The 21,428-nt window shown below is 51.6% G+C and overlaps 12 protein-coding genes across 12 annotated transcripts; 7 read left to right on the top strand and 5 right to left on the bottom strand.

The window, feature by feature from the left end:
• Nucleotides 1-550: 550 nt before the first annotated feature.
• N7533_012494 (uncharacterized protein) lies at nucleotides 551-1,241 on the top strand (the record flags this gene model as incomplete). Its single annotated transcript, XM_057109144.1, has 2 exons — nucleotides 551-1,020; nucleotides 1,052-1,241. The coding sequence occupies 2 exons, from the start codon at nucleotides 551-553 to the stop codon at nucleotides 1,239-1,241; spliced, it is 660 nt and encodes a 219-aa protein (XP_056954245.1).
• Nucleotides 1,242-1,619: 378 nt separating this feature from the next.
• On the bottom strand, nucleotides 1,620-2,434 carry N7533_012493 (HCNGP domain-containing protein; the record flags this gene model as incomplete). Its single annotated transcript, XM_057109143.1, has 3 exons — nucleotides 1,620-2,191; nucleotides 2,261-2,315; nucleotides 2,366-2,434. 3 exons carry the CDS (start codon nucleotides 2,432-2,434, stop codon nucleotides 1,620-1,622), a joined length of 696 nt encoding a protein of 231 aa, XP_056954244.1.
• Nucleotides 2,435-2,791: 357 nt separating this feature from the next.
• prs3 (proteasome core particle subunit beta 6) lies at nucleotides 2,792-3,637 on the top strand (the record flags this gene model as incomplete). The annotated part of the gene is made up of 2 exons (XM_057109142.1): nucleotides 2,792-2,889; nucleotides 2,950-3,637. The coding sequence occupies 2 exons, from the start codon at nucleotides 2,792-2,794 to the stop codon at nucleotides 3,635-3,637; spliced, it is 786 nt and encodes a 261-aa protein (XP_056954243.1).
• A 280-nt stretch (nucleotides 3,638-3,917) lies between these two features.
• N7533_012491 (pre-rRNA-processing protein PNO1) lies at nucleotides 3,918-4,807 on the bottom strand (the record flags this gene model as incomplete). Its single annotated transcript, XM_057109141.1, has 3 exons — nucleotides 3,918-3,974; nucleotides 4,031-4,674; nucleotides 4,747-4,807. 3 exons carry the CDS (start codon nucleotides 4,805-4,807, stop codon nucleotides 3,918-3,920), a joined length of 762 nt encoding a protein of 253 aa, XP_056954242.1.
• A 223-nt stretch (nucleotides 4,808-5,030) lies between these two features.
• Nucleotides 5,031-7,237, top strand: N7533_012490 (mitochondrial distribution and morphology protein; the record flags this gene model as incomplete). The annotated part of the gene is made up of 3 exons (XM_057109140.1): nucleotides 5,031-5,763; nucleotides 5,829-7,039; nucleotides 7,106-7,237. 3 exons carry the CDS (start codon nucleotides 5,031-5,033, stop codon nucleotides 7,235-7,237), a joined length of 2,076 nt encoding a protein of 691 aa, XP_056954241.1.
• A 925-nt stretch (nucleotides 7,238-8,162) lies between these two features.
• N7533_012489 (GTPase-activating protein BEM3) lies at nucleotides 8,163-12,416 on the top strand (the record flags this gene model as incomplete). Its single annotated transcript, XM_057109139.1, has 2 exons — nucleotides 8,163-12,324; nucleotides 12,379-12,416. 2 exons carry the CDS (start codon nucleotides 8,163-8,165, stop codon nucleotides 12,414-12,416), a joined length of 4,200 nt encoding a protein of 1,399 aa, XP_056954240.1.
• Nucleotides 12,417-13,116: 700 nt separating this feature from the next.
• On the bottom strand, nucleotides 13,117-13,923 carry N7533_012488 (uncharacterized protein; the record flags this gene model as incomplete). Its single annotated transcript, XM_057109138.1, has 2 exons — nucleotides 13,117-13,784; nucleotides 13,854-13,923. 2 exons carry the CDS (start codon nucleotides 13,921-13,923, stop codon nucleotides 13,117-13,119), a joined length of 738 nt encoding a protein of 245 aa, XP_056954239.1.
• Nucleotides 13,924-14,137: 214 nt separating this feature from the next.
• Nucleotides 14,138-15,039, top strand: N7533_012487 (18S rRNA methyltransferase BUD23; the record flags this gene model as incomplete). The annotated part of the gene is made up of 2 exons (XM_057109137.1): nucleotides 14,138-14,160; nucleotides 14,223-15,039. 2 exons carry the CDS (start codon nucleotides 14,138-14,140, stop codon nucleotides 15,037-15,039), a joined length of 840 nt encoding a protein of 279 aa, XP_056954238.1.
• Nucleotides 15,040-15,543: 504 nt separating this feature from the next.
• Nucleotides 15,544-17,032, bottom strand: N7533_012486 (isocitrate dehydrogenase (NAD(+)) IDH1; the record flags this gene model as incomplete). Its single annotated transcript, XM_057109136.1, has 5 exons — nucleotides 15,544-15,631; nucleotides 15,698-16,601; nucleotides 16,721-16,795; nucleotides 16,875-16,932; nucleotides 17,003-17,032. 5 exons carry the CDS (start codon nucleotides 17,030-17,032, stop codon nucleotides 15,544-15,546), a joined length of 1,155 nt encoding a protein of 384 aa, XP_056954237.1.
• An 856-nt stretch (nucleotides 17,033-17,888) lies between these two features.
• On the top strand, nucleotides 17,889-18,218 carry N7533_012485 (mating alpha-pheromone PpgA; the record flags this gene model as incomplete). Its single annotated transcript, XM_057109135.1, has 1 exon — nucleotides 17,889-18,218. The coding sequence occupies one exon, from the start codon at nucleotides 17,889-17,891 to the stop codon at nucleotides 18,216-18,218; it is 330 nt and encodes a 109-aa protein (XP_056954236.1).
• Nucleotides 18,219-18,776: 558 nt separating this feature from the next.
• N7533_012484 (uncharacterized protein) lies at nucleotides 18,777-19,671 on the bottom strand (the record flags this gene model as incomplete). The annotated part of the gene is made up of 2 exons (XM_057109134.1): nucleotides 18,777-19,490; nucleotides 19,573-19,671. The coding sequence occupies 2 exons, from the start codon at nucleotides 19,669-19,671 to the stop codon at nucleotides 18,777-18,779; spliced, it is 813 nt and encodes a 270-aa protein (XP_056954235.1).
• Nucleotides 19,672-20,155: 484 nt separating this feature from the next.
• Nucleotides 20,156-21,423, top strand: N7533_012483 (proteasome core particle subunit alpha 7; the record flags this gene model as incomplete). The annotated part of the gene is made up of 5 exons (XM_057109133.1): nucleotides 20,156-20,158; nucleotides 20,229-20,294; nucleotides 20,367-20,525; nucleotides 20,672-20,998; nucleotides 21,112-21,423. The coding sequence occupies 5 exons, from the start codon at nucleotides 20,156-20,158 to the stop codon at nucleotides 21,421-21,423; spliced, it is 867 nt and encodes a 288-aa protein (XP_056954234.1).
• Between the last annotated feature and the right edge of the window lie 5 nt (nucleotides 21,424-21,428).

Below are 21,428 nucleotides of genomic sequence, written 5' to 3'. Positions count from 1 at the left end.
GTGGATTGGTGTGGTGGGTGGTAAGATTTAGGAGATGGTTTAGAAAAAATGAAGAGAAGGACGAGAATGGGGAGATTGGACGATGACGATGAATGGAGCTCCGGCTTGAGCGCGCGCAGGCAGGCGAGCTGACGGAGCTCTCTGTATGACTAATCAGCGGTTGTTACTACGCGCGCGTTTACAATAATGTTACTATATCTTGTCCAGTTTGTTCTATAGTATATAATGAATAGATGTAATAGTGACTTAATATTATTCTACTACATTTCTAGACTTTATCTGGATGTATACATTAGCCCAATTGTGGCAGTTCTCAAAGAGTTACTCTTTCCGGAGATCTTCGTATTCGCCAGCCCGGGTAGGGCCCCCAAGGGTGCTCAGCCTCCAAGCTTAATCCGCCTGACGATCATGAGAGAAACCATGGTCACGACGGAGTAGAACAAAACGTAATTATATGGGCATTCCCCCTGGTTAAAGCTTTCTTTTCTTTTCTTTTCTTTTCTCTCCTCCTGCAGTATAGCTATTCCCTACATCCCATCACATATCAGCCATGACGGCATCAAACCCAATACCGGCACCATATTCGCACCCCCAACAAGACTTGGGAGGACAACCACCCTCACGCTTATACCATATCTCCCGGCCCGCTTTCCACCGACACTACGAAATAAAATCCCCCGACGAACACCTCCTATTCTACGGAAACATCTCCGTCTTCGGCTTCAAAAAGCCCGAGCTGACCCTGCACGCAGGGACCAGCGATACCGCGCCAACAGTAGCAGCATGCAAATTCGTCAAATTCTCCGGCAGTTTCAAATTAGCCCTGGGAGACCCCAACGACGTAAACACCGTGCAATGGGAAGACATGACCCGGGACTCCGCCCCGGTCCTACACTCGAGATATCGATTCGAGATGACGGTCTCGGACAAGACGCGGGCGGGATACAACGAGAGAAGGGCATTTCTCTGGAAAAGAACGCATAACGAGGCGGTGGGGGGGATCTGCGCCTTTGAAGATGAGTATGCGCAATTTTAAACTCGTTGATGAGAGGTCGGGCCAGGTTGTGGCTGTGTTTAATAGCGAGATTTCGTTCTCTAAGTGTGGGGTTCTTGAGGTTAAGGCGGATTATGGGGAGGGATTTGATATCATGGTCGTGAATTCTTGTCTGGGTCTATATGAGAGAGCGAGGCGGCGTAATAATGGTGCCGCTGGCGGTGGTGGTGGCGGTGGAGGAGGCTGATTCAAATCGAATCATGTCTGCGGGAGGTCTCCGTCTTGAATATCATGTATTTCGTAATATACCATTACCATTGCCACTTTCTTGGGCTCTGCAACTGCAACTGCAAATAGCACGTATGCTTCTTTGGTCATGTAGCCAGCCATTGTCGCAAGGATGAATCAATGTCCCCATTCAGTTCCGCATAAAGTTAGTCAACGTATGTCCTGTCTACCATTGTGTCCCTAGACATTTGGCTGGACCGGATTACTTCGCTTGCTTCCAAGTCTGCATGCGTTGGCATACTCGGTGTTTCCCAGGCGAGAGGTATTCGAATCATAGAGTACCATAGAGAAAGGTGGCCGTCACAAACGACACCTTCTCACAGGTGACTTCATTCATTCATTTCGCGCCTGATCCAGAAACAAACTCAACAGATGACCTTTGACCAGCCGCATTCTTTTCGTCTAATTTCTGCCGAGCATCTTGCTGCACTCTGAGGAGCTCCTCTTTAAAGCCCCACTCGGGCAGACTGGAAGGATCCCACAGCTCTGTTGATAGCGACGTGTTATATTGCGATTGTTCGTTGATGCCGGCATGTTCCATCATCTTCTTTAGAAGGCTGGGGTTCTTGAGAGAAGACGAGCTGGCTAGTTTCGAATTGAAGTGGACGCCTTGTTTCTTGAGAGAGAGGAAGTGCTCGAACTTGGCATTTGCTGCGGGATTCGGAGAGCCTGGAGGTGAAGGTGGGATATCCATGTTGGGTACAGGGGGAAGGGTGAGGTCTTGGACCAGAGCTCGGGATGTTGAGTATGGTGAAGAGGGACCACTGGGTTGGTTGTTTGGCAATTGCGCGCTGTCGAGGGGTGGCGGTGCTGGTCCCGATGCAGGACCGAGAACGGGACCACTTGGAGATTTGCTTTCGGGAATAGGCTGTTGTTCTTGCTTTTGCGCATTCAATTCAGACAGCTGGGCTATTGTCAATGCTGGTCAGTACGGTAATGCCATCTCAAAGGTAAACTGGGCTAGAATATTGGAATCACCTTTGTCTGTCTGATCGATCTGCGCCGGGGCAATGGGCTGTTGAGTTGTAGTCTGCTGCGTATGAAATTAGCGATATCTCAATTATGCGACTCGGAGATTCAAACCTTTGATTGGAGGGGTGCTTGTGTATCTTCTTCCTCGCTGCTGCTGTCGTATGCACCGAGATCGAGCATGATGCTTGTATAGGGCCAAATGTGTTCCCAAGGTCGGTTATAATCAGTACATATAGCAGTGAGCAGTATGCTGAAAAGATGCTGAGATTAATAAAGGAAATTTCCGGGACAGGTGTGTACAGCAGTCGAGGTAAATGTTCATTGAAGCTCGGGTTGCCCGTTGACGACGGAGCTGGAAAAGTTACGTAATCCTGAAAGGCAGCTACAGCACCGCGTCAGACAGAGCGGACCTGACCTCGTTGCTTCCATTCCATCAACGAATTGACCCACGACCTCCAACCGCCCTCTTTCCCCCCTTCAATCTTCTTACGCCGAAACCACTCCTCTAAATCTTCACCAAGCCACTCAGATTCCACCATGGCATCGATGTTGGATCACTCAACTGGCGGCCAAACCGTCGGATACTCCTTCTCTCAGTCCGCAGCTGCTCCTGTCAAGCAACATGGATTCTACCCGTATGAAATCAAGCCTTCAAGCTACATATGATGGAACATGAGCTAATGGACCTGCTACAGATACACCGATAACGGCGGCTCGACCCTAGGAATCACAGGTTCCGATTTCGCCATTCTCGCCGGTGACACTCGTTCGACATCCGGCTACAATATCAACTCCCGCATGGTGCCGAAAGTGTTCAAGATCGGTGGCGACGAAGAGACCGGCGAAGGAGCACACATCATTCTGTCCGTCGTCGGCTTCGCCGCAGACGGCAACGCCCTCAAAGAACGATTGGACTCAGTCGTGAAGATGTACAAGTACCAACACGGCAAGCCCATGTCTGTGTCTGCCTGCGCACAGCGTCTGTCAACGATTCTATACGGAAAGCGCTTCTTCCCCTACTATGTGACCGCCATTCTGGCTGGTCTGGATGAGGAAGGCAAGGGAGCTCTGTACAGCTACGACCCCGTCGGCTCGTACGAGAGGGAACAGTGCCGTGCTGCCGGTGCGGCGGCGAGCTTGATCATGCCGTTCCTGGACAACCAAGTCAACTTCAAGAATCAATACATTCCCGGTAGTGGGGAGGGACATGCGCTTCAAGCTAAGAAGGCCGAGCCTCTGCCGCAAGACCACGTCAAGCAGCTCGTCCGAGATGCGTTCACGAGTGCCGTCGAGCGCCATATCGAGGTTGGCGATCACTTGCAAATGTTGATTGCGACCAAGGATGGTATTGAGGAAGTTTTCCACCCGCTGAAGAAGGATTAGAGCGGGTGTTGGCTTTTACGCTAGCCTTCTAATACGAGAATTTACAACCACAACCCCTTTGGAATGACCAGTTTTTTATGTTTAAGACATGTAAAATGAAATTCTTTTCTGTACTTTTTGTACTGATTGATATCTTGATGTCGTCATACCTTCCCATCTCAGGTTCGTAGTAGCTGTGAATATGTATAAAAAGGGAAAAAAAGGGAAAAAAAGAAACCCCCAATTGGGATGCTCCTGAACGCCGGTACCATGCCAGGATTTTGTTTTAAAGTCGTTGAAATCAGAAACGTTCCTTCATACGAGAAGCAACTGTCCGAAGGTTGCCATAGACCTTGCCCTATTTGAGAGGTTAGGAAAAATTGACCATATGGCTCGTGCAAGGGTATAACTTACCGGAGGGCTACCCAGAATCAGGCTAACAATAGCTTCGCGCGCAATGTGAATATTCTTGAAACCACCAAGAATGTGAATTTTCGCGTCAGCAAGCACAACACGAGTGCGACTAGCGTTCTCAATAGCAAACTTGGTCTTGCCGTCCTTTCCAGCAATACGACCAATCGCACGGCCCAAATGCTCCCCGTTAAGCGTCTTCACATCCTTGATCTCGAACGTCTCCATGTAGAGATCATCCAAACGGAGCAGAGCGATAGCGTCGTCGATATCGAATCCATAAGTGAAGGCGCGGATGAAGTCGGCGCCCTTTTGCAGGGCTCCCGTGTCGGTGGTGAATTTGGAAGTTCGCAGCTCGACGGATCGGCTCTTGATGTTCATGCGCACTTGCAGCTTCAGGTGCTCGACGATGGGAGGGCAGATCTTGGTCCAGTTGGCCTTGAGAGGGGTCATGCGGTGAGGAGGAACGGGGACCTTGCGGTTCTCAATGCGGTATGCGGTGTTGGTATCCTTGGCGGGGGTGAAGACAGGGCGTCCCTCTTCGTCGATGCGCATTTCACTGTCGGCGGTTGAGTCGGCCACAGCGTTGGAAGAGTCCACCTCGGGGGTCGCTTGGGCGTCAATCAAGACTTCATCGTCCTCCATGGCTGTGGGTGGGAGTGTTAGCGCGATCTGATATTAAACCATGGCCTAGGACCTGGTGCCTTTATCACACGTACCAACAGCAGGGGAAGAGGGAAGCCCTTGAGCTTCCTGAAGAAGAGCAGTTGGGGCAGGCATAATGTCGATTGTGTGGATTAAGATGTTAAAAATGAGAGTGGTCTGTTATCGTAGAAATTAATCGCCCCTCCCGAAAAGAAAAAAAGTGTGGGCCGAGAGATTTTACGGATGCAAACAGTGCAAACCATGAAATCATGCTCTTCCCTGATCCAGTCATCTCCAGAGCTTGTCTGCTATTCTTACTCCGTACTCTTCTCCATTCCCCACTCATTCCCAGGATGTGATGGGAAAGATGTCCGCCAATATCGGACGTCGGCTGTACTCCCATATATGGGGGTCAGCAACTCCCTTCTTGGGTCGCATACGCCCACGCATCGCGTCAGAGTCGACATTCGATTCTTTTTTCGCCCGACGGCTATCAACACCGGCTGCGAAACCCACCTACCTAACCAGACGATTCGCATCTGGAGGCTTTTTTGTTCTCGGTATCTCTCCTAAATCTGCTGCTGCCGAGTCAAGTGCAGCCTGCATTCTTCCCTCGAAAAAATTAGCGGCGCAATATGTTTGGAGGCGGACTGTGCACAATACGCCCAACGACCAACCTCGCGGAAAAGACCCAAAAGATTCAACCACCGATGAATCCCATAATTACTCTGATGACCATAAACAAACGACTATCAAAAAGACCGACAATATTCCCTCCCATCCTTCCTCGTCGCCTCAACCCCCACCTCACTTCGCGCCCTCAAATCGCCACTTAATGGACCGGCTTCCGCATATGCCGCATCTTCATCGCCCGACTAAGGAAGAACTGTTAGCTGCAGCTACAGGTTTCTGGTCTCGGCTGAAAGTACGGTTTAAGTGGTTCTCGATCAGAAGCGTACGGCCGTTCAGTTTGGACGAGATAGCCGCGCTCTTTTCGTGGGTTCTTCTCGGTCATATTGTATGGGTCGTCGTGGGAACAACCACCTTTTTCTCTCTTCTCATTCTTGCTATCAACACAGTGTTCGCACAAGGTATGTCCATTTCTCGAAAATCATCCCGTCCCTACGCGGTCTACTAACTAGACTGTGATGAACAGAAACACTAGCTGGCTGGGTAGGTAACCATCTCACCAAATCATCCGGGGCCAAGGTTGTTTTCGAGTCTGCTATCGTACCGAAATGGCGCGGTGGCGTCATTACATTCAAGAACGTTTTTGTTTCAAGACGACCCGGTCAAGGCACCGGGCATGTTAGCAAGGGTTCTCCGCAGACTGCTGCCGCTGCGGCTGAAGCCGCAGCCCGAGGTGAACCATTACCTGAAGAAAAAACCGTGACAGAGGATGAGGATACCAACTACACACAATTCGACCTTTCCATTGAGACTGTTAACGTCACTCTATCGTTTACAAAATGGCTGAATGGGAAGGGCCCACTCCGTGACGTGGAAGTGAAGGGAATTCGCGGAGTTGTCGACCGTCGACATGTCTACTGGCCGGAAGAAGACCTCGATCCCAAATCATACCGACACGATCATAACCCCGGTGACTTTGAGATTGACTCGTTCAAGATGCACGATGTTCTAGTCTCGGTCTATCAACCCGATAACTTCCGCCCGTTCTCTGTTAGCATCTTCTCCTGCGATCTCCCCCAGTTGCGCAAACAGTGGCTATTCTACGACTTCATGTCGGCCAACATGATGTCCGGATCATTTGACAACTCCCTCTTCACCATTCACCCGCGTCAAACCCACGGTTTCACAGGAGCCCGTTTAGAGGATGGCAACGGAGAGGACGGAAAGCCTAGCCCATGGAAGAAACATAGTCGGATACGCGTTGATGCGCTCAACATCGACCATCTGAACCGTGGCGTACAAGGCCCCTTTTCCTGGATCCACGAAGGCACAGTGGACATTGTGGCCGATATAATGTTCCCCGCCGACAGCGACGAGAGCCTGGCGAAAGTCATGACCGACTTTTACGATCGCCTCGAAGCAACCGTTACCTCGAACCAATTTTCCGAGCCAGTGTCGCAGCGACTACACGCTGACCCAGAAACCATGTCTGATTCCGATAAACGATTATTAGCCATGGACTTGCGAGTTCATCTTAACAATGTCCGGGCCGTGGTTCCCATCTTCACCCGTGACCTTTCCTACATCAATAATGCGCTCATTCGACCCATCGTCGCATACATCAATTCGAAGCGCACCTTTATTCCCATTAATTGTCGGCTGGTCAAGCGTGTCGGCGACTTTGATGGAAGCTGGACTATCTTTGACAGCGCCTTGATGGATGACTTGTCTGCTGCAGTAAGTTACAATCCGCACTCTATTGATATGATGTGAATTCCTTTGAACTAATATCCTCGCCTGCAGACCTATGATGCATTCGCTCGTGACGTGGTAGATGACGAAGCACGCAAAAGGCGATTCAAGAAGGTCGGCTTTTGGTCCCTTCAGCTGGCTGCTCAAGCCCTCTTCATGGGGATGGCTGGCAACATCGCATGATTTTTACATTCCTGATGCCCTTTTTACCCTACCCGTTTTCAAGGGCCATCTTCCTGGCGTTTGGAGGTTCTGTATCATAGCCTACTTTTCTTTTTGCATTTGGCGGAGTTGGCGAGCAAACTTGAATTCTTTGATTTTGATTCTGATACTGATTCTGATCCCATTGCTCGTTTTATCTCTCCTCAAGCTTCATCGGGATGCGATGTATTATAACAGTCACTGTCCTCACTTATATGATGTGCAGGATCACTATTTGGAATTCATATTGATGTCCTATCAAGGATTGTGATGCGGACCTTTATTATTGTTTAGAAATCCAGTACTACTGTACCTCGTAGGTCTTTGTGTTGGGACTGTGCAAAATATAACTATACGTACTACCTAACTAGGTAGTATGTACCCCTGTAGTACATCCTTGTGGATCTTAGTCTAGCTCGTGTCAGTGGAGCTTGAAGTAGTTGCATGGGTAGTATACTATACACCCACATATACCTGGGTGCCTGTCCTCTGCTAGAATGTTGCCCAGGTGTATATCCTCCCTGCAATCACAGCCACTAGATTGATCAAATTTCAGAAACACCCAATCAATCCGTATTCAAGGACTCAACCCAAGTGGATCAACTCATTTCCTCGTTTCCGGTTTTACCTGTCACTAAGGATCGTCGTGGCTCCACCAACGAACTCGAGACTAAATGAGATTCACAGGAACCTCACCCCCCCTTTTCCAATTTCAAGTTGATCTTCTGCCACTCTCCTCCCCCGCCATCGGAACTTGAAGAACAAAGCCGTACTGTTCTGGTACCTATCTCGGGTGAAACAAGCCCCCCTTTCTCTTGAACCTTCCGAGGACCCGCCTAGCCCACCTCTTCCACTACGCCCACTCCCTGCCCCCCCACGAGAACCCTCAGGTGATGATCCCTGAATCATGTCGCAGAGAGGCGAGGAAGACTTCTCACCCAGAAACTTGAACCAGCCTCCCAAACACCCACCACCTTTGAATAGCGGGATTATCCCTCGGGATTACTTGGGATCGCGGTCGGAGGTGGCTGCGCGCCCCGGACCTCCTGGTTCTCGCCATATCTCACCGTCGCCGCTGCATACCAGCTCTCTTCCGAAATCACAATCACAATCACAATCACATCCACAATCTTACCTTCACCACAACGAGTCGCCTATCTCCCAGAGCCCTCTCTCTCCTCGATCTACCGCGAACCCGTCTCCCTTCTCCAACCGCTCACCCATTTCCCGTATAGCTAATGCGCCATTCCCTGCGCCACCATCGAATCCTCCCCATACCTCCTCCCCTTCGCCGGACATCATGACAAGCATGGGTCTGTCAGATATTTCCGTCAGGCCCGGTGACGGTAATGTTGCGAAACCGCCTGGCGTGGCCGAGCCCGATCGTTCCGCATCCTCTTCTGTGAGCTCCATGCTCTCGGCGACTGGGGAACGCCCAACTCCTCACCGTGTCATGCCGCGCACCTCCTCGATCGACTCCGCCATCTCCTCCTTGTCCTCCGCGTCTCAAAAGTCGACATTTGACGCGAGCTCCCTCAGTCCCACGGATATTGGGAATCTAATTAATGCTGCTGGCTCTGCGGAGGCGGTCATTGTGCACCTCCTCAAGGAAAAGCACCAAGCCGCGTCCCAGAACTCGCAATTGTGGAAATTGGTCGACAAACAACGAACGTTGATCTTGGGCCTGAATAAGGACCTCGAGCGCGCATTCAAGGAGAAGGAAAGATACAAGAAGAAGTTTCAGGAGCTTCAGGAGTCTTCTACCCCGCCAGTTCCATCCTCTGCCGAGACCTCGGTTCCACGAACTGCTATCTTGCCCAATAATGAGAATTCACCTGCCGGTCAGGTTGACGCTGCACTGAAGGGCTCGACAGGAAGTCAATCTACTATTGTCCCACGCTCCGCAGACGCGGGATTTGCCGCTTCAAGAGAAGCGTCTTCCCCAATCACCAGTGAGGCGCAAAGAGTTCCCCAGCCAAATCGCAAACCACCCCCCGCACCTTTGAATCTTCCTCTTCGATCGGGAGACGCTCGAGTAGAACTTGCGGAATCCGATTCGGATTCGGATTACGGCGAGCCCGGAGAAGCTGAAAGACTAAGCGACGAGCGCGGAAGGAGGAAGACCCGCGAGGAGGACGATCGGGATCGAGAAGACGCTTTGGATAAGGATCTGGATACTGAGGTCGTAGGAGGAGCTGGGTATGGAGTTGCGGCCTCGAGCAAGCAACAAGGAACTGGTAAATCTGCGAGCCCGGCAACCGCTTCTCGTGACCTTGCAACGAGATCACCGCCAACTGTTGGCGGTCCTCCGCCCATGGGTTCAATCCTGAACTCCCGAATCAACCATCCAAATGGACGACCGGGTGCTTCTATGCCCAAGAGCCCCGGTCTACCTATGAGCCCTCGACCAGAAGACCGACCCATCGGTTCACCTCTGCCACGAATGCCTAGAGATATGGCCAGTCCCATGACTGCCGGATTTAACCATTCTGGTCTTCCTCTTTCCCCGCGAGGAGTCAATTACCCTGCACCTTTCCAGCCAGGCGATATGGCACCACAGACTGGAAGGCCTGGGGGTCCGATCCCAATGATCGACCCCACAGTCAGAATCGACAGTCCTCGATCTCTCCAATTCCCCGAAAGCACCATATACCAGGGACTAGTGTCCGACGAATATCCCGGTCTTCTCTTGCCGCCCAATGCGCTTCCTGTGATTCAAGTCCGAGTGTCATCTTCTCGACTTCGACCTTCCCGGATGAGCTATATGGCCTCCAAACCACTCGATGAAGAGCCAGTCTTCACCTTGAGCGTAATATCTCGCTCTGAGATGTCGGAATTGTGGCGAGTTGAAAAGGTGACTGCATCTCTCCCGCAGCTGGACCAACAGGTCCGCCAACTAGCAAATTTCTCCGGAAAGCTGCCAGACCGCTCGATTTTCAGCGGTCATTCCCCCGCAAAGATTGACGCGCGACGAGCTGCTTTGAATCTGTATTTTGAGAGCCTTTTGGATACGCCCATGGACGAGAAAGCCGCATTGGTTATCTGTAAATTCTTGACAAATGATGCCATTGAGCCCCGTGACGACGAGACCAATCTACTCAAGGGCCAGGGACAATCGACGCCTCCGCCTGACATGTCTCGAGGTCTGGATGGCAAGCCCCGAAAAGAGGGTTATCTGACCAAACGGGGCAAGAATTTTGGCGGCTGGAAAGCTCGCTATTTTACTCTCCACGGACCCGAATTGAAATACTTTGAATCTCCGGGTGGTCCACACATGGGCACTATCAAGCTTCACCATGCGCAGATTGGAAAACAGTCCCAGCACTCCAGCAGTCAGAACCAGTCTCCGCCGGGCAGCGAGGAAGACGCGGAAAACCAATATCGCCACGCATTCCTTATCCTGGAGCCGAAGAAGAAGGACTCCTCCGCGCTTGTTCGCCATGTTCTTTGCGCTGAGAGTGACGAGGACCGTGATCGATGGGTCGATGCGTTGATGGAGTATGTTGAAAGCCCTTCCTCAGACAATGACAGTCGTGGCAATGGCCATTCAAAGCACCAGTCTCAGACGTCAGCGAAACAACCCGCTGCTACAGGAGTCCAGGGCCAGTCCAAGGCCAACCCCAATAATGGGCCGGGAAATAAGCGTCCCGGCAGAGGTGTTGAAAGTCCAGAGCAGGACCCCCGGGGCCCTGTTCAAGGATTCAGCTTCGATGATGCTGTAGCGGCCGACCCTCCTATCCTTGGCTCCTCTCTTGACCACGCCCCTCGTTCACCTCGCATCCCAGCCGCCTTGTCAACAGACTTCCGCGATCTGAACCAAGTCATCGACGCGCCGCCACAGTCTCCGAAAATAATCTCCGGTCCAACGAACGGCTCCATCATCCAGGACGTCGGAGCATGGGGAAACAAGCCAAAAACATCAACGAAGGAGAAGAAACGCAGTATCTGGGGTTTCCGGACAAGGTCTTCTTTCGACCTAGCCGCGCAAGTTGATGCTGATGGCACGGCGGCAAGCATCGCCCAAGCTGAGAACAAGGAACCCGTCCGGGCCGTGTTTGGTATTCCGTTGGCAGAAGCCGTGGCAGAGTGTCCACCGCGCGGCGTGATGGAGTCTGAATTACCTGCGGTCGTCTATCGCTGCATTGAATATTTGACTGCCAAGGATGCCGCTCTGGAGGAAGGTATTTTCCGGCTCAGCGGATCGAATGTTGTTATCAAGGGCTTGAAAGAACGATTCAATAATGAGGGTGATGTGGACTTTTTGACCGGGGATCAGTATTACGATGTCCATGCTGTTGCTTCTCTGTTCAAGCAATATCTCCGCGAACTTCCGACGACTGTTCTTACTCGTGAACTGCACCTGGATTTCCTCCGTGTCCTTGAACTCGACGACAAGCAGAAGAAGATCTACGCATTCAACGCACTGATCCATCGACTCCCGCGCCCGAATCTGTCCCTGCTCCGCGCTCTATCGCTATTCCTGATTGAAATCGTCAACAACTCCGACGTGAACAAGATGACAGTTCGAAATGTCGGAATCGTCTTCGCTCCTACGCTCAATATCCCGGCCCCCGTTTTCTCCATGTTCCTCACCGATTTCGAAAGTATCTTCGGTGACGCCGGAGCTACGTCCGTTCCGTCTGTAGAGTTGACTGTTGACAACAGTTTATCTGCGGATGATGTCCGCTCTCCCCGTCATCAGATGTTCTCGGATATACCTACCCCTTCTTATAACCAGACCTCGTTCAGAGGCCCGGGTGCGGGCGATGTACAGCATGCACAGGCACAGCAGGGCGGTTATGATCCGTCCCGAGCTCACAATCCCAATGATACGGGCTTCATCTCTATGCAGCCAAGCTACGATCAGCATCAACATCAGCATCAGCATCAGCATCAGCAAGCATCCAGATCTGGACCTGGACCGGACATTTACAACCAACATGCTGCCGGGGCCGGGGCCGGGGCTGATGCTCCATTTTCTTCGTTGAACGGAATGTTATCTAGCCCCGATGACACGCGTTCAGCCAAGACAAAAAGACGTGAAAGCTCGATGCTATTTATGGAAAACTGTACGTCTACTTGATGGTGTTTCCTTTTCGCTTTTACTGACCAGTGATGCCTAGACGCACCTGATGATTACACACACCAGCAGGGCAGATAAATGACACGCATACTCTACATGGGCAAAATTTGCCTCGCCATATTCCACATTTTCGAGCACTGGCTTGCTTCGGCCGTTCCTCTCTATATTCCGAGCTATACTTGCCCTCCCCCTCCCATTGATTTATTCACGATTTGCACGCGGAATGAGATGATTTTTTGTACCCACCGATTGGCATTGCAAGGCAATGCAACAAGCAACAAGTCGTGAGGGAAATGCCTTTTTTTTAATGATAATGGTAATTAGGATGAGGTTGCAATATGGCCTATGTTGACGTTGGAAATCTCTATTTGATTTATCGTTATACCCCCTTTTTCTTTTCTTTTCTTCACTCCCTTTTTTCTTCTTTTTCTTCTTCGTTTCTTTTCTTCTTTTCTTTTGCCGCTTTTTGATGAAGTTTTCTTTTTTCTATCCACCTTCTTTTTCTTCCTACAGGTCTCTCTTCATTTTCAAGTTATTTTTGACATCTTTCTGGAACTTGAATCTATACCACTCTTCACGGCTCAGATTTCCCACCGTCATCGTTCGTAGCTACAGTACAGCACAGCCCAGGAAAAGAGCTTGACTAAATCATTTACTTTCGTTGACATGTATCTGAACTGGACATATGTATACTTTATACCTGGGGTACTTCAGGCTCATTTCACATCATCAGACAAATAGATACTCCGAGTCTGCAGCAAAGTGTAAAAAGGCGCACTCAAAACCTCTTCGACTGATCACCCCTCCAAAACCCCATAACCTCCCCACTCTCCCTCACCCAATCCGAAGCATTATCAACCAAAGCCTTAGCCATCCCCTTATTCTTAGACCTCCCATCCGAGAATCCACGACTGTGACCCATTCCTCCAGCGCCCCTGGGCGCACTAGCACTCGCACTAGCAGTAGCAGTCGCATATTCCGACCCCATGCTCGGCAAGACATTCTCGCCAGCACTCAAACTGACGAACAGCGCAAACGGAACTAACCACACACACAGCCCGAAGTAACTCGCCACCTCGGAGAACGAAGGCATATCCGCGTAACTGACCGAGTACGGCTGGCGCCAGTTACTATCACCCGCGCGGCTGGGCGACGGGGTTGGCGGCTTGGAGAAGTGGCGGAACCATAGCCAGTGGTTTAGAAGGACCAGGATGCAGGATAGGAGGAAGAGGGGGTCGGATAGTTTGACGATTGGGAAGCGGCGCAGATTGCTGGCGTAGACGAGGTGTGAGCCGATGGCGAGGGCGGAGAGGAAGAGTGGGAATCCGTCGATTAAAGTCAGCAGCACTTGGACGGTGATTATGGCGTAGATTAGGCGGGTTAGGAGTTTTCGGGCTAGGACTGTGTGTTCTTCGACTAGTTCGGAGAGATAGTAGAGGCCCGATGCTGGAGTGGTGTTAGTAAATAGTAGATACTGGAAAGAGAGAGAGACTGGATGGGATTAGAGTGACGGACCGATGGCGAGGGTTAGGAATGAAAATCCTACTATTACCCCGAGATACCCTACCAGTGGTAGAATCCACATGGTGAAAGAAATGGCGGGATGGAGGGAATTGGGTGGGTTGTAGAAGGAGGACACCTTGACTTTATGAAGTTCATCAATGATGACGCTTTCGGGTACAATTTCTGCCTGAGGCCACCGCCCCCCCACTCCAATCGCAAAAAAAAAGATCCTGGGAATTTCAAGATCTTATCCAATTCCATTTTCACACAGCTAAACACACACACAAAACGCAGCCATGTCGCGCCCCGAAGATATCCTGTACGATCTAGACGCAATGCTCCACGCAAAGAAACGAGAGGGAAAAAGCTAACTCCCTCCAGCCCACCAGACCTCTTCTACAACGACAATGAATCCCGCAAATACACAACCTCCTCCCGAATCCGGAACATCCAAGCAGACATGACCCACCGAGCCCTCGAACTCCTAGACCTGAAATCACCCTCCTTCATCCTAGACATCGGCTGCGGCTCAGGTCTAAGCGGCGAAATCCTCTCGCAAGAAGAGCCCGAACACGGCGGACCGCACACATGGGTCGGAATGGACGTTTCGCCCTCCATGCTCGACGTCGCACTACAGCGCGAAGTCGAGGGCGACCTATTCCTCGCCGACATCGGACAAGGCGTACCCTTCCGACCCGGCTCATTTGACGCCGCGATCTCCATCTCTGCAATCCAGTGGCTGTGTAACGCCGAGACTTCAGACGTGAGTCCGGAAGGCCGTTTGAAGCGGTTTTTCGAGGGCCTTTATGCGTCGCTTAGACGGGGGGGTCGGGCGGTTTGCCAGTTTTATCCTAAAAATGATATTCAGCGGAGTATGATTAGCCAGGCGGCTATCAAGGCTGGGTTTGGCGCTGGTATGCTTGAAGATGACCCCGGGACTAAGAATGCGAAGCTTTACCTTGTTCTTACTGTTGGTGGGGGTGGGTTGCAGGGGGATATTACTGGCGTTGTCAATGGGATGGATGATGTTAGTGTTTTGGACGCGAGGAGGAAGGCGGCGGAGATTAATAAGGGCAGGGCGCCGAGGAAGGGCGATCGGGCGTGGATTATGAAGAAGAAGGATCAGCAGGAGAAGAAGGGGAAGGTTGTGAAGCTTAATTCGAAGTATACGGGTCGGAAGAGACGGATTGTTTTTTGAGAAAACATGGACATGGACATGGGGACTTTGGGGCTATGCTCTGCTCTGCTGGAAGTTCCTTTCGATGTCCTTTTGCCCTTTCGCTTTCACTTTCACTTTCACTTACCAACACACGATACCCCTACAAAATTCAATTGGGCCTGGTGGCTCTGCTCTGCTCTGTTCTACGGGGAATGTCATGACAATGCCACTTAAGACCTTATATGATTTTATTTACTGGGCTGCCCTGGACTGGGCGGCATATCAAATTACAGTTACATTTACATTTACAAAATACGGATAGTTGTTCATCAATGCAAAAAGTTGTCTATTGCTGTAACTTGCCAAGGGACATCGCGAGTCAAATAGAGAAAGGGAGATAATACATAATTGAGGATTGCACCGGTCTACCCGGTTCCTGCAGGATCATGATCAACTGCGGGAAGGTCAAGATAAACCGGAGCCACCGTCAGTCGTAGCGGTAGTGGGTGGGATGGTGGTGATGGGAAGTGACGATGTTCAAATTTACAGAGCAGCCTCCATCTTGTCGAGGACAGCGCGTGTGAACTCGTGAGTGGTAGCCTGACCACCCATGTCGCGGGTCCGTGTCTGTCTGTGGGATTGTTAGCATTGGGTCATGGGAAAAAGAAGCAGCGACTCGGCAATGCAGCAAACTTACCCCTCTCCGATAACATCGTAGACCGCCTTGGAGATGCGGTTGGCGTGGTCATCCAGACCAAGGTGGCGGAGCAGCATGGATCCAGAAAGGATCATGGCGCTGGGGTTAGCCTGGTCCTTACCCTTGATATCCAGACCGACGTGACGGCAACCAGGCTCGAAGACAGCAACGTCACGGCCCATGTTGCAGCCAGGAACAACACCGGGACCACCGACAAGGGCAGCACCAACGTTGGACAGAATGCCACCGTAAAGGTTAGGCATGACCAGCACATCGAATTGCTGGGGACGGGAGACAGCCTGCATGGAGGCGTTGTCGACAATCATATCATTCACCTCCAGGGTGGGGTAGTTCTCCGCGACCTTGTGGAAGGTGCTGCGGAAGAGACCGTCGGCCAGCTTCATGATGTTGGCCTTGTGGATACAGGTGACCTTCTTGCGGTTGTTGGCGAGGGCGAAGCTGAAGGCGAACTTGGCAATGCGCTCGGACTTGGCGCGAGTGATAATCTTCAGGGACTCGACGACGCCCTGGACGGACTGGTGCTCCAGACCGGAGTACTCACCCTCGGTGTTCTCACGGATGATGCACATGTCGACATCCTTGTGGCGGGTGTTGTAGCCGGGGATGTTCTTGATCAGGGAGATCGAGGCGTAGATGTCGAGCTCCTGGCGGAGGGCGACGTTGAAAGACTGGTGGCCCGAGCGCTCGACGGGGGTGTGAAGGATACCCTTCAGACCGAGTTTGTTGCGCTTGAGGGAGGCGAGAGACTCTCTGAACAGCTCCTCCGAGTGCTTGTTGCCGGTGTCGACACCGGAAACATCGACCTGCTCCCACTCGATGGGGACGTTGTCGGCCTTGAAGATGGTCTTGACCGATTCGGCGACTTCGGCACCGATTCCGTCACCTAAAACAGCAAAATATCAGCGACCGGTTCGCCAGCCCATGCAGTCGTACTCCAACAATGATCAATGGTAATTATTGAGTCGATTTAGAAGGAAAAGAAGAAGCGTTGGTCGAACGTACCGGGAATGAGGGTCACGGTGTACTTGCCACCATACTTGGTAGGCTTGAAGATATCGGACTGGACGGTGGCGAAGGCTGGGTCGCAAGATATTAGCCACAAAAAATTCGAATTCAAATCCAAAGAGTATTCTCGGGGGTCAATGGCATAGCATACATCTCGCAGCAATGGAGCGACCGGCGGTAGGGGCCACGGAGGCGCTGCGAAGCAGGGTCTGAAGAGGTCAGTTACAATCGCGACGCGACCGGGAGGAGCAGAGCTCGTAGAGAAAGGATTTCACATACCCGGGCGGGCTGGGCCGTTCTGGAGAACATTTTCAGGTTCTTTGACTGTGGTCCGTAAGTCCTTGAAGTGGGTGGTTTGGAGGGGAGTGCAGGGGAGGAGAAATGGGGCGGCAGGAAAAACCGGATAGAAAAGGCCCGGAGGACTCGGCATCGCGCGACTCTGGTTAGCGCCGGCCCGATCTTATCTACTCGTAGTATACTCCGTAGGAGTATAGTATAGTATACTAGTATATTGACTATATTATGACAGATTTACTATAACATAGTATAGTATATTTATTAGCATAGTATATTTCGATATTTACCTCGTCAGTACCCTATCAGTACCACTCAATACCACCAATACATATAATACCTATTGACACCCTCTTCCCTCCCTATTGAGTCCCGTTTCCGGTCAACACCTGCAGCTACCTCCACAACACGTGGACTTCCCGTCAAAGAGTCCACCTCCTCAATTACTCCCCTCGACAACTCTAGAACTTTTGAAACGCCATCTCCAATGCCTTCACTATTAACACAGTGTATTCACGCCTATCCCCCAATCATGGATGATTTCTCAATACGCAAACCATTAACTTGAGCAGGCTCTCAAAGCCAGCTCAGGCAAACACTCTTTCATCAACCCACTACCACATATCCCAATTGCTGGCACATCATCCCAATTCAGACCTCAATAGCTCCTTTGAGCTAAACTTCAACCATGAGTCTAAAGCTTCAGCTCTACCATCCAACGATGCGTATATAAATACCGGCTGTCATCCAGCACATCTACATCTTCTTCATCGCATCCATCTCCAGCAAAAATCCCATCTTCGCCCGGCTTTCGATCTATCCATTCTTTCCAATCCACCCACTTCAATTCTTTTTCCACCAATCCATCAAGATGAAGTTCTACTCCGTCGCTCTCGCCATTATGGTCGCTTGCTCCACCCAGGCCGTCGCTGCTCGCGGTCTTCAGAAGTGGTGTGGTCACCCCGGTCAGGGCTGCTACATGATGAAGCGCACCGCCGATGTCACTGGCGACGTTAAGCGTTCCGCCGACGCTCTCGCCGAAGCTATGGCCGAGGCTCACCCCGCTGCTCTTCAGAAGTGGTGTGGCCACCCCGGCCAGGGCTGCTACAAGGTTAAGCGTGCTGCCGAGGCCGTTGACGAGGTTAAGCGCTCTGCTGAGGCTCTTGCCGATGCCATGGCTGATCTCGATGATGAGGAGTAAATTGTACGTCTTCTTCCATTCAATCGATTTACTCCATACTGACCCGGTTTCGCAGTCAATACAACACAAGTTTCCGCGGCGATGTCATTCAGTCAGCCCCAGTGCTGGAATGGGCTAGTTCGACGGCCCATGTTTCGATACGCGACTTCAAGGGAACTTGAGGGTTAGGCGAATACGTGATCTGGCCATGGCGCACGCTCATTTATCCTTTTGGCTGTGGCGCCACTATTCTATTCTCTTCTCTTCTACTCTTGTTTATTACTCTCTGCCTGTGCTGTGCAGTGTAGTGCATTTGTTATGATTTTGACTTATGTCGATCTACGTATCTATGAAAACTTACAGAATTCATGATCCATGTGGTCAATTTGATGCGATTCTTCCCTCTGTCCTTCAGTAATGACAACTCGTCTAGCTCTTGTACTGTACTATGTATGCTGTGCTGTACTTCCGTTGCCTAAGATCGAGTAAAAGTTAAAACAAACTGTAGCTAAAGCCGTGATTAACAAACCAACGCTATCATTGAATCCCCCCCCCCCCTCCTGGTCATGACCAACCAGTTCAGTGGAAGCACCGTCCCACCTGCGGCTGCCATGTCGAGTCCGAGTTCGAGTAATGCCGACTCCGCTCCTCGAATAACCCATACTGCGACTCCATACTACTAGTCCTTGGCATCTCCCACCACTCCTGCGCCCCCCTATACACTGGATCCGTAGAAGAGTCATACGGCTTTCCAGTCGAAGGTTCCACCGGCGAAGCATTTTCCACCGCTTCCACTCCATACCCAGAACTCATATACGGCTCCGCCTGCTCGCCATGATACTCGACAAACTCCGCCATTGCGTCGTCATTCATGTCCATATCCTGCAACGGAGACGAGTGCGGCGTGCTATAGAACTGCCAAGTCTGGATTAAACGCTGTTGCTGCGCTGCGTCCGCGTTCCGGAATAGTTCGAGCTGGCCCACGGAAAAGGTAGCGGGGTCTAGGCCGTTGTGCCGGAGGACGGCGTGGATATCTTGCACCGGCGCCAGTGAGTCTGCTTGGTTGGTTGCTTGTAGGGTTGAGGTTGTTGGGGCTGATGAGGCTACGTGCGCTGAGTGATTGTAGTGCTGTGTTATGCTGTAGGTGAGGTTTTGGTTCTGGTTCTGGTTCGGTTGGGATATCGGGATTGCTTCGTCGTGTGTGGGTGTCATGCTCATGGTCATTTGGCGGTCGAATAGCATTGCCAACTCATCTTGGATCTTGCTGCTGCTTTCTGACGCTGACATTCCGCACTAAAACAGAGATGGGCCTCGTCAGGCTGTTGTGTCCTGGTCATGGGGGTTTGGAGTAAGTCAGGAGACAAGACAAGACTACCTGGGTACAGTGAGGGTTCTCGATAAATGCAGCCAGGGACTGAGAGATATCTGAAATATGGCCGCAGGAGGGACACTGGTGTAAGATCGAAGAAGACATGGCGGTCTCTGTTTTGTGTATTTCCGAAAGGAGAAAGAAAAAAGAATACACGATCGAATGTTGAAGGATAGGGTAGGGTATCGTAGGAGGAGATGAGAATAGATAGATGTAAATAGTACAGATTCCAAATACCGGGGAAACACAGTCCTGCTGTGAATAGATGCAAAAGCGGGAATCTGAATGTGCGCAAGAGAAAACAAGAATCAGGATTTATAAAAAAAAATAAACCCCCCCCTCCATTTACCCCCCCGATCCCCGCTAGATGCCTAAGAAAGTGACCATTTCCCCGTTGGGCCGCGCTTGTCTGATATGGTCACATGATTAACCCCGTGACGCAAGCTGGCTGCTGGCTGGAGAGCGGAAGAGAGAGAGAGAGTGAGAGCTATCTTCCATCATCGCGACCTCCTTCCTCCAAGCTCCATTTGTTTCCCACCTAGCGTCCAATACAATTTAGGAGCTCTTTCACATTTCATACATTACGATCATGGTCTGTCCCTGTTCTTTTCTGGTTTGATTCGGTGTTCTCGCGTTCCGAGACTAATGAGGCTGGTACATAGACGTCAATTGGTACGGGCTACGACCTTTCCAACTCGGTCTTTTCGCCCGATGGCCGCAATTTCCAGGTAAGCGAACCTACACGCCAGGTTTTCCCAAGCTCGAGGGAAGCTTCCTAGCTGACGATGGGGACTGCATAGGTTGAATACGCCGTGAAGGCTGTCGAGAACGGAGGCACAGCTGTCGGCATCCGATGCAAGGACGGTGTTGTGTTGGCAGTGGAAAAGATCATCACGAGCAAGCTCCTGAAGCCCGGCGCTAATAAGAGAATCGCGACCGTCGATCGTCATGTCGGAATTGTAAGCTCACCTATCGACCCCATCCCGGAAGTCGAGTCGAATCGAATCGAATCGGGACGGCCCTGGCAATCCAATCCAATCCAATCCCACACCCGAGAGCCTTGCTTGTCCATGCGACTGCTTTCTAACTCCCCATTTTCTTACAGGTTTCTGCTGGCCTCGTCCCCGACGGCCGCCATTTCGTTTCCAGAGCCCGAGACGAAGCTTCCTCCTGGAGAGGCGTCTACAAGGGACCCATCCCGACCTCCGCACTCGCCAACCGCCTCGGCGGCTACGTACAAGCCTACACACTCTACTCAAGCGTACGACCATTCGGCACAACCGCCATCGTCGGCGGCTGGGACAGCGAGGCAGAACTAGCAGTCGACGGCCAGGTCGGCACCGGGCCGGCCTCTGGTTCTGGCGGCAAGGTCGAGGGTGCTAAGGGTGGTGGTCCGGGACTATACATGATTGAGCCCAGTGGACTCTATTGGGTAGGCAGCACCTTATCCCAGCTAGCTCAACCCTGACACCCTACGTGGTGCGGGAACTTGGTTGACGCCAATTGATTTGATTCGATTCGATACTAACGCGGCATCTAATCTAGGGCTATTACGGCGCAGCAACCGGTAAAGGCCGACAAGCCGCGAAAGCCGAACTGGAAAAACTCGACCTAAGCTCCGGCAACCTCTCACTCGCGGACGGCGTGAAGGAAGCAGCTCGGATCATCTACGTCGCGCACGAGGATAGCAAGGACAAGGAATTCGAGCTCGAGATGTCATGGATTTCCTCGGTTGATGGTCCGACTAAGGGCCGCCATGAGGAAGTCCCCAAGGAATTGCGCGAGGAGGCGGAGAAGGCTGCGAGAAGGGCCTTGGAGGGCGAGGACGAGGACGAAGAGGAGAAGATGGAGGAGTAAGGTAG

This window comes from Penicillium manginii, assembly GCF_028828005.1.
Source record: "Penicillium manginii strain IBT 31320 chromosome Unknown utg000009l:1.0-3297300.0:1.0-3298630.0, whole genome shotgun sequence".
Classification (NCBI taxonomy): Eukaryota; Fungi; Ascomycota; class Eurotiomycetes; order Eurotiales; family Aspergillaceae; genus Penicillium; species Penicillium manginii.
This window is presented reverse-complemented; position numbering and strand designations above follow the sequence as displayed.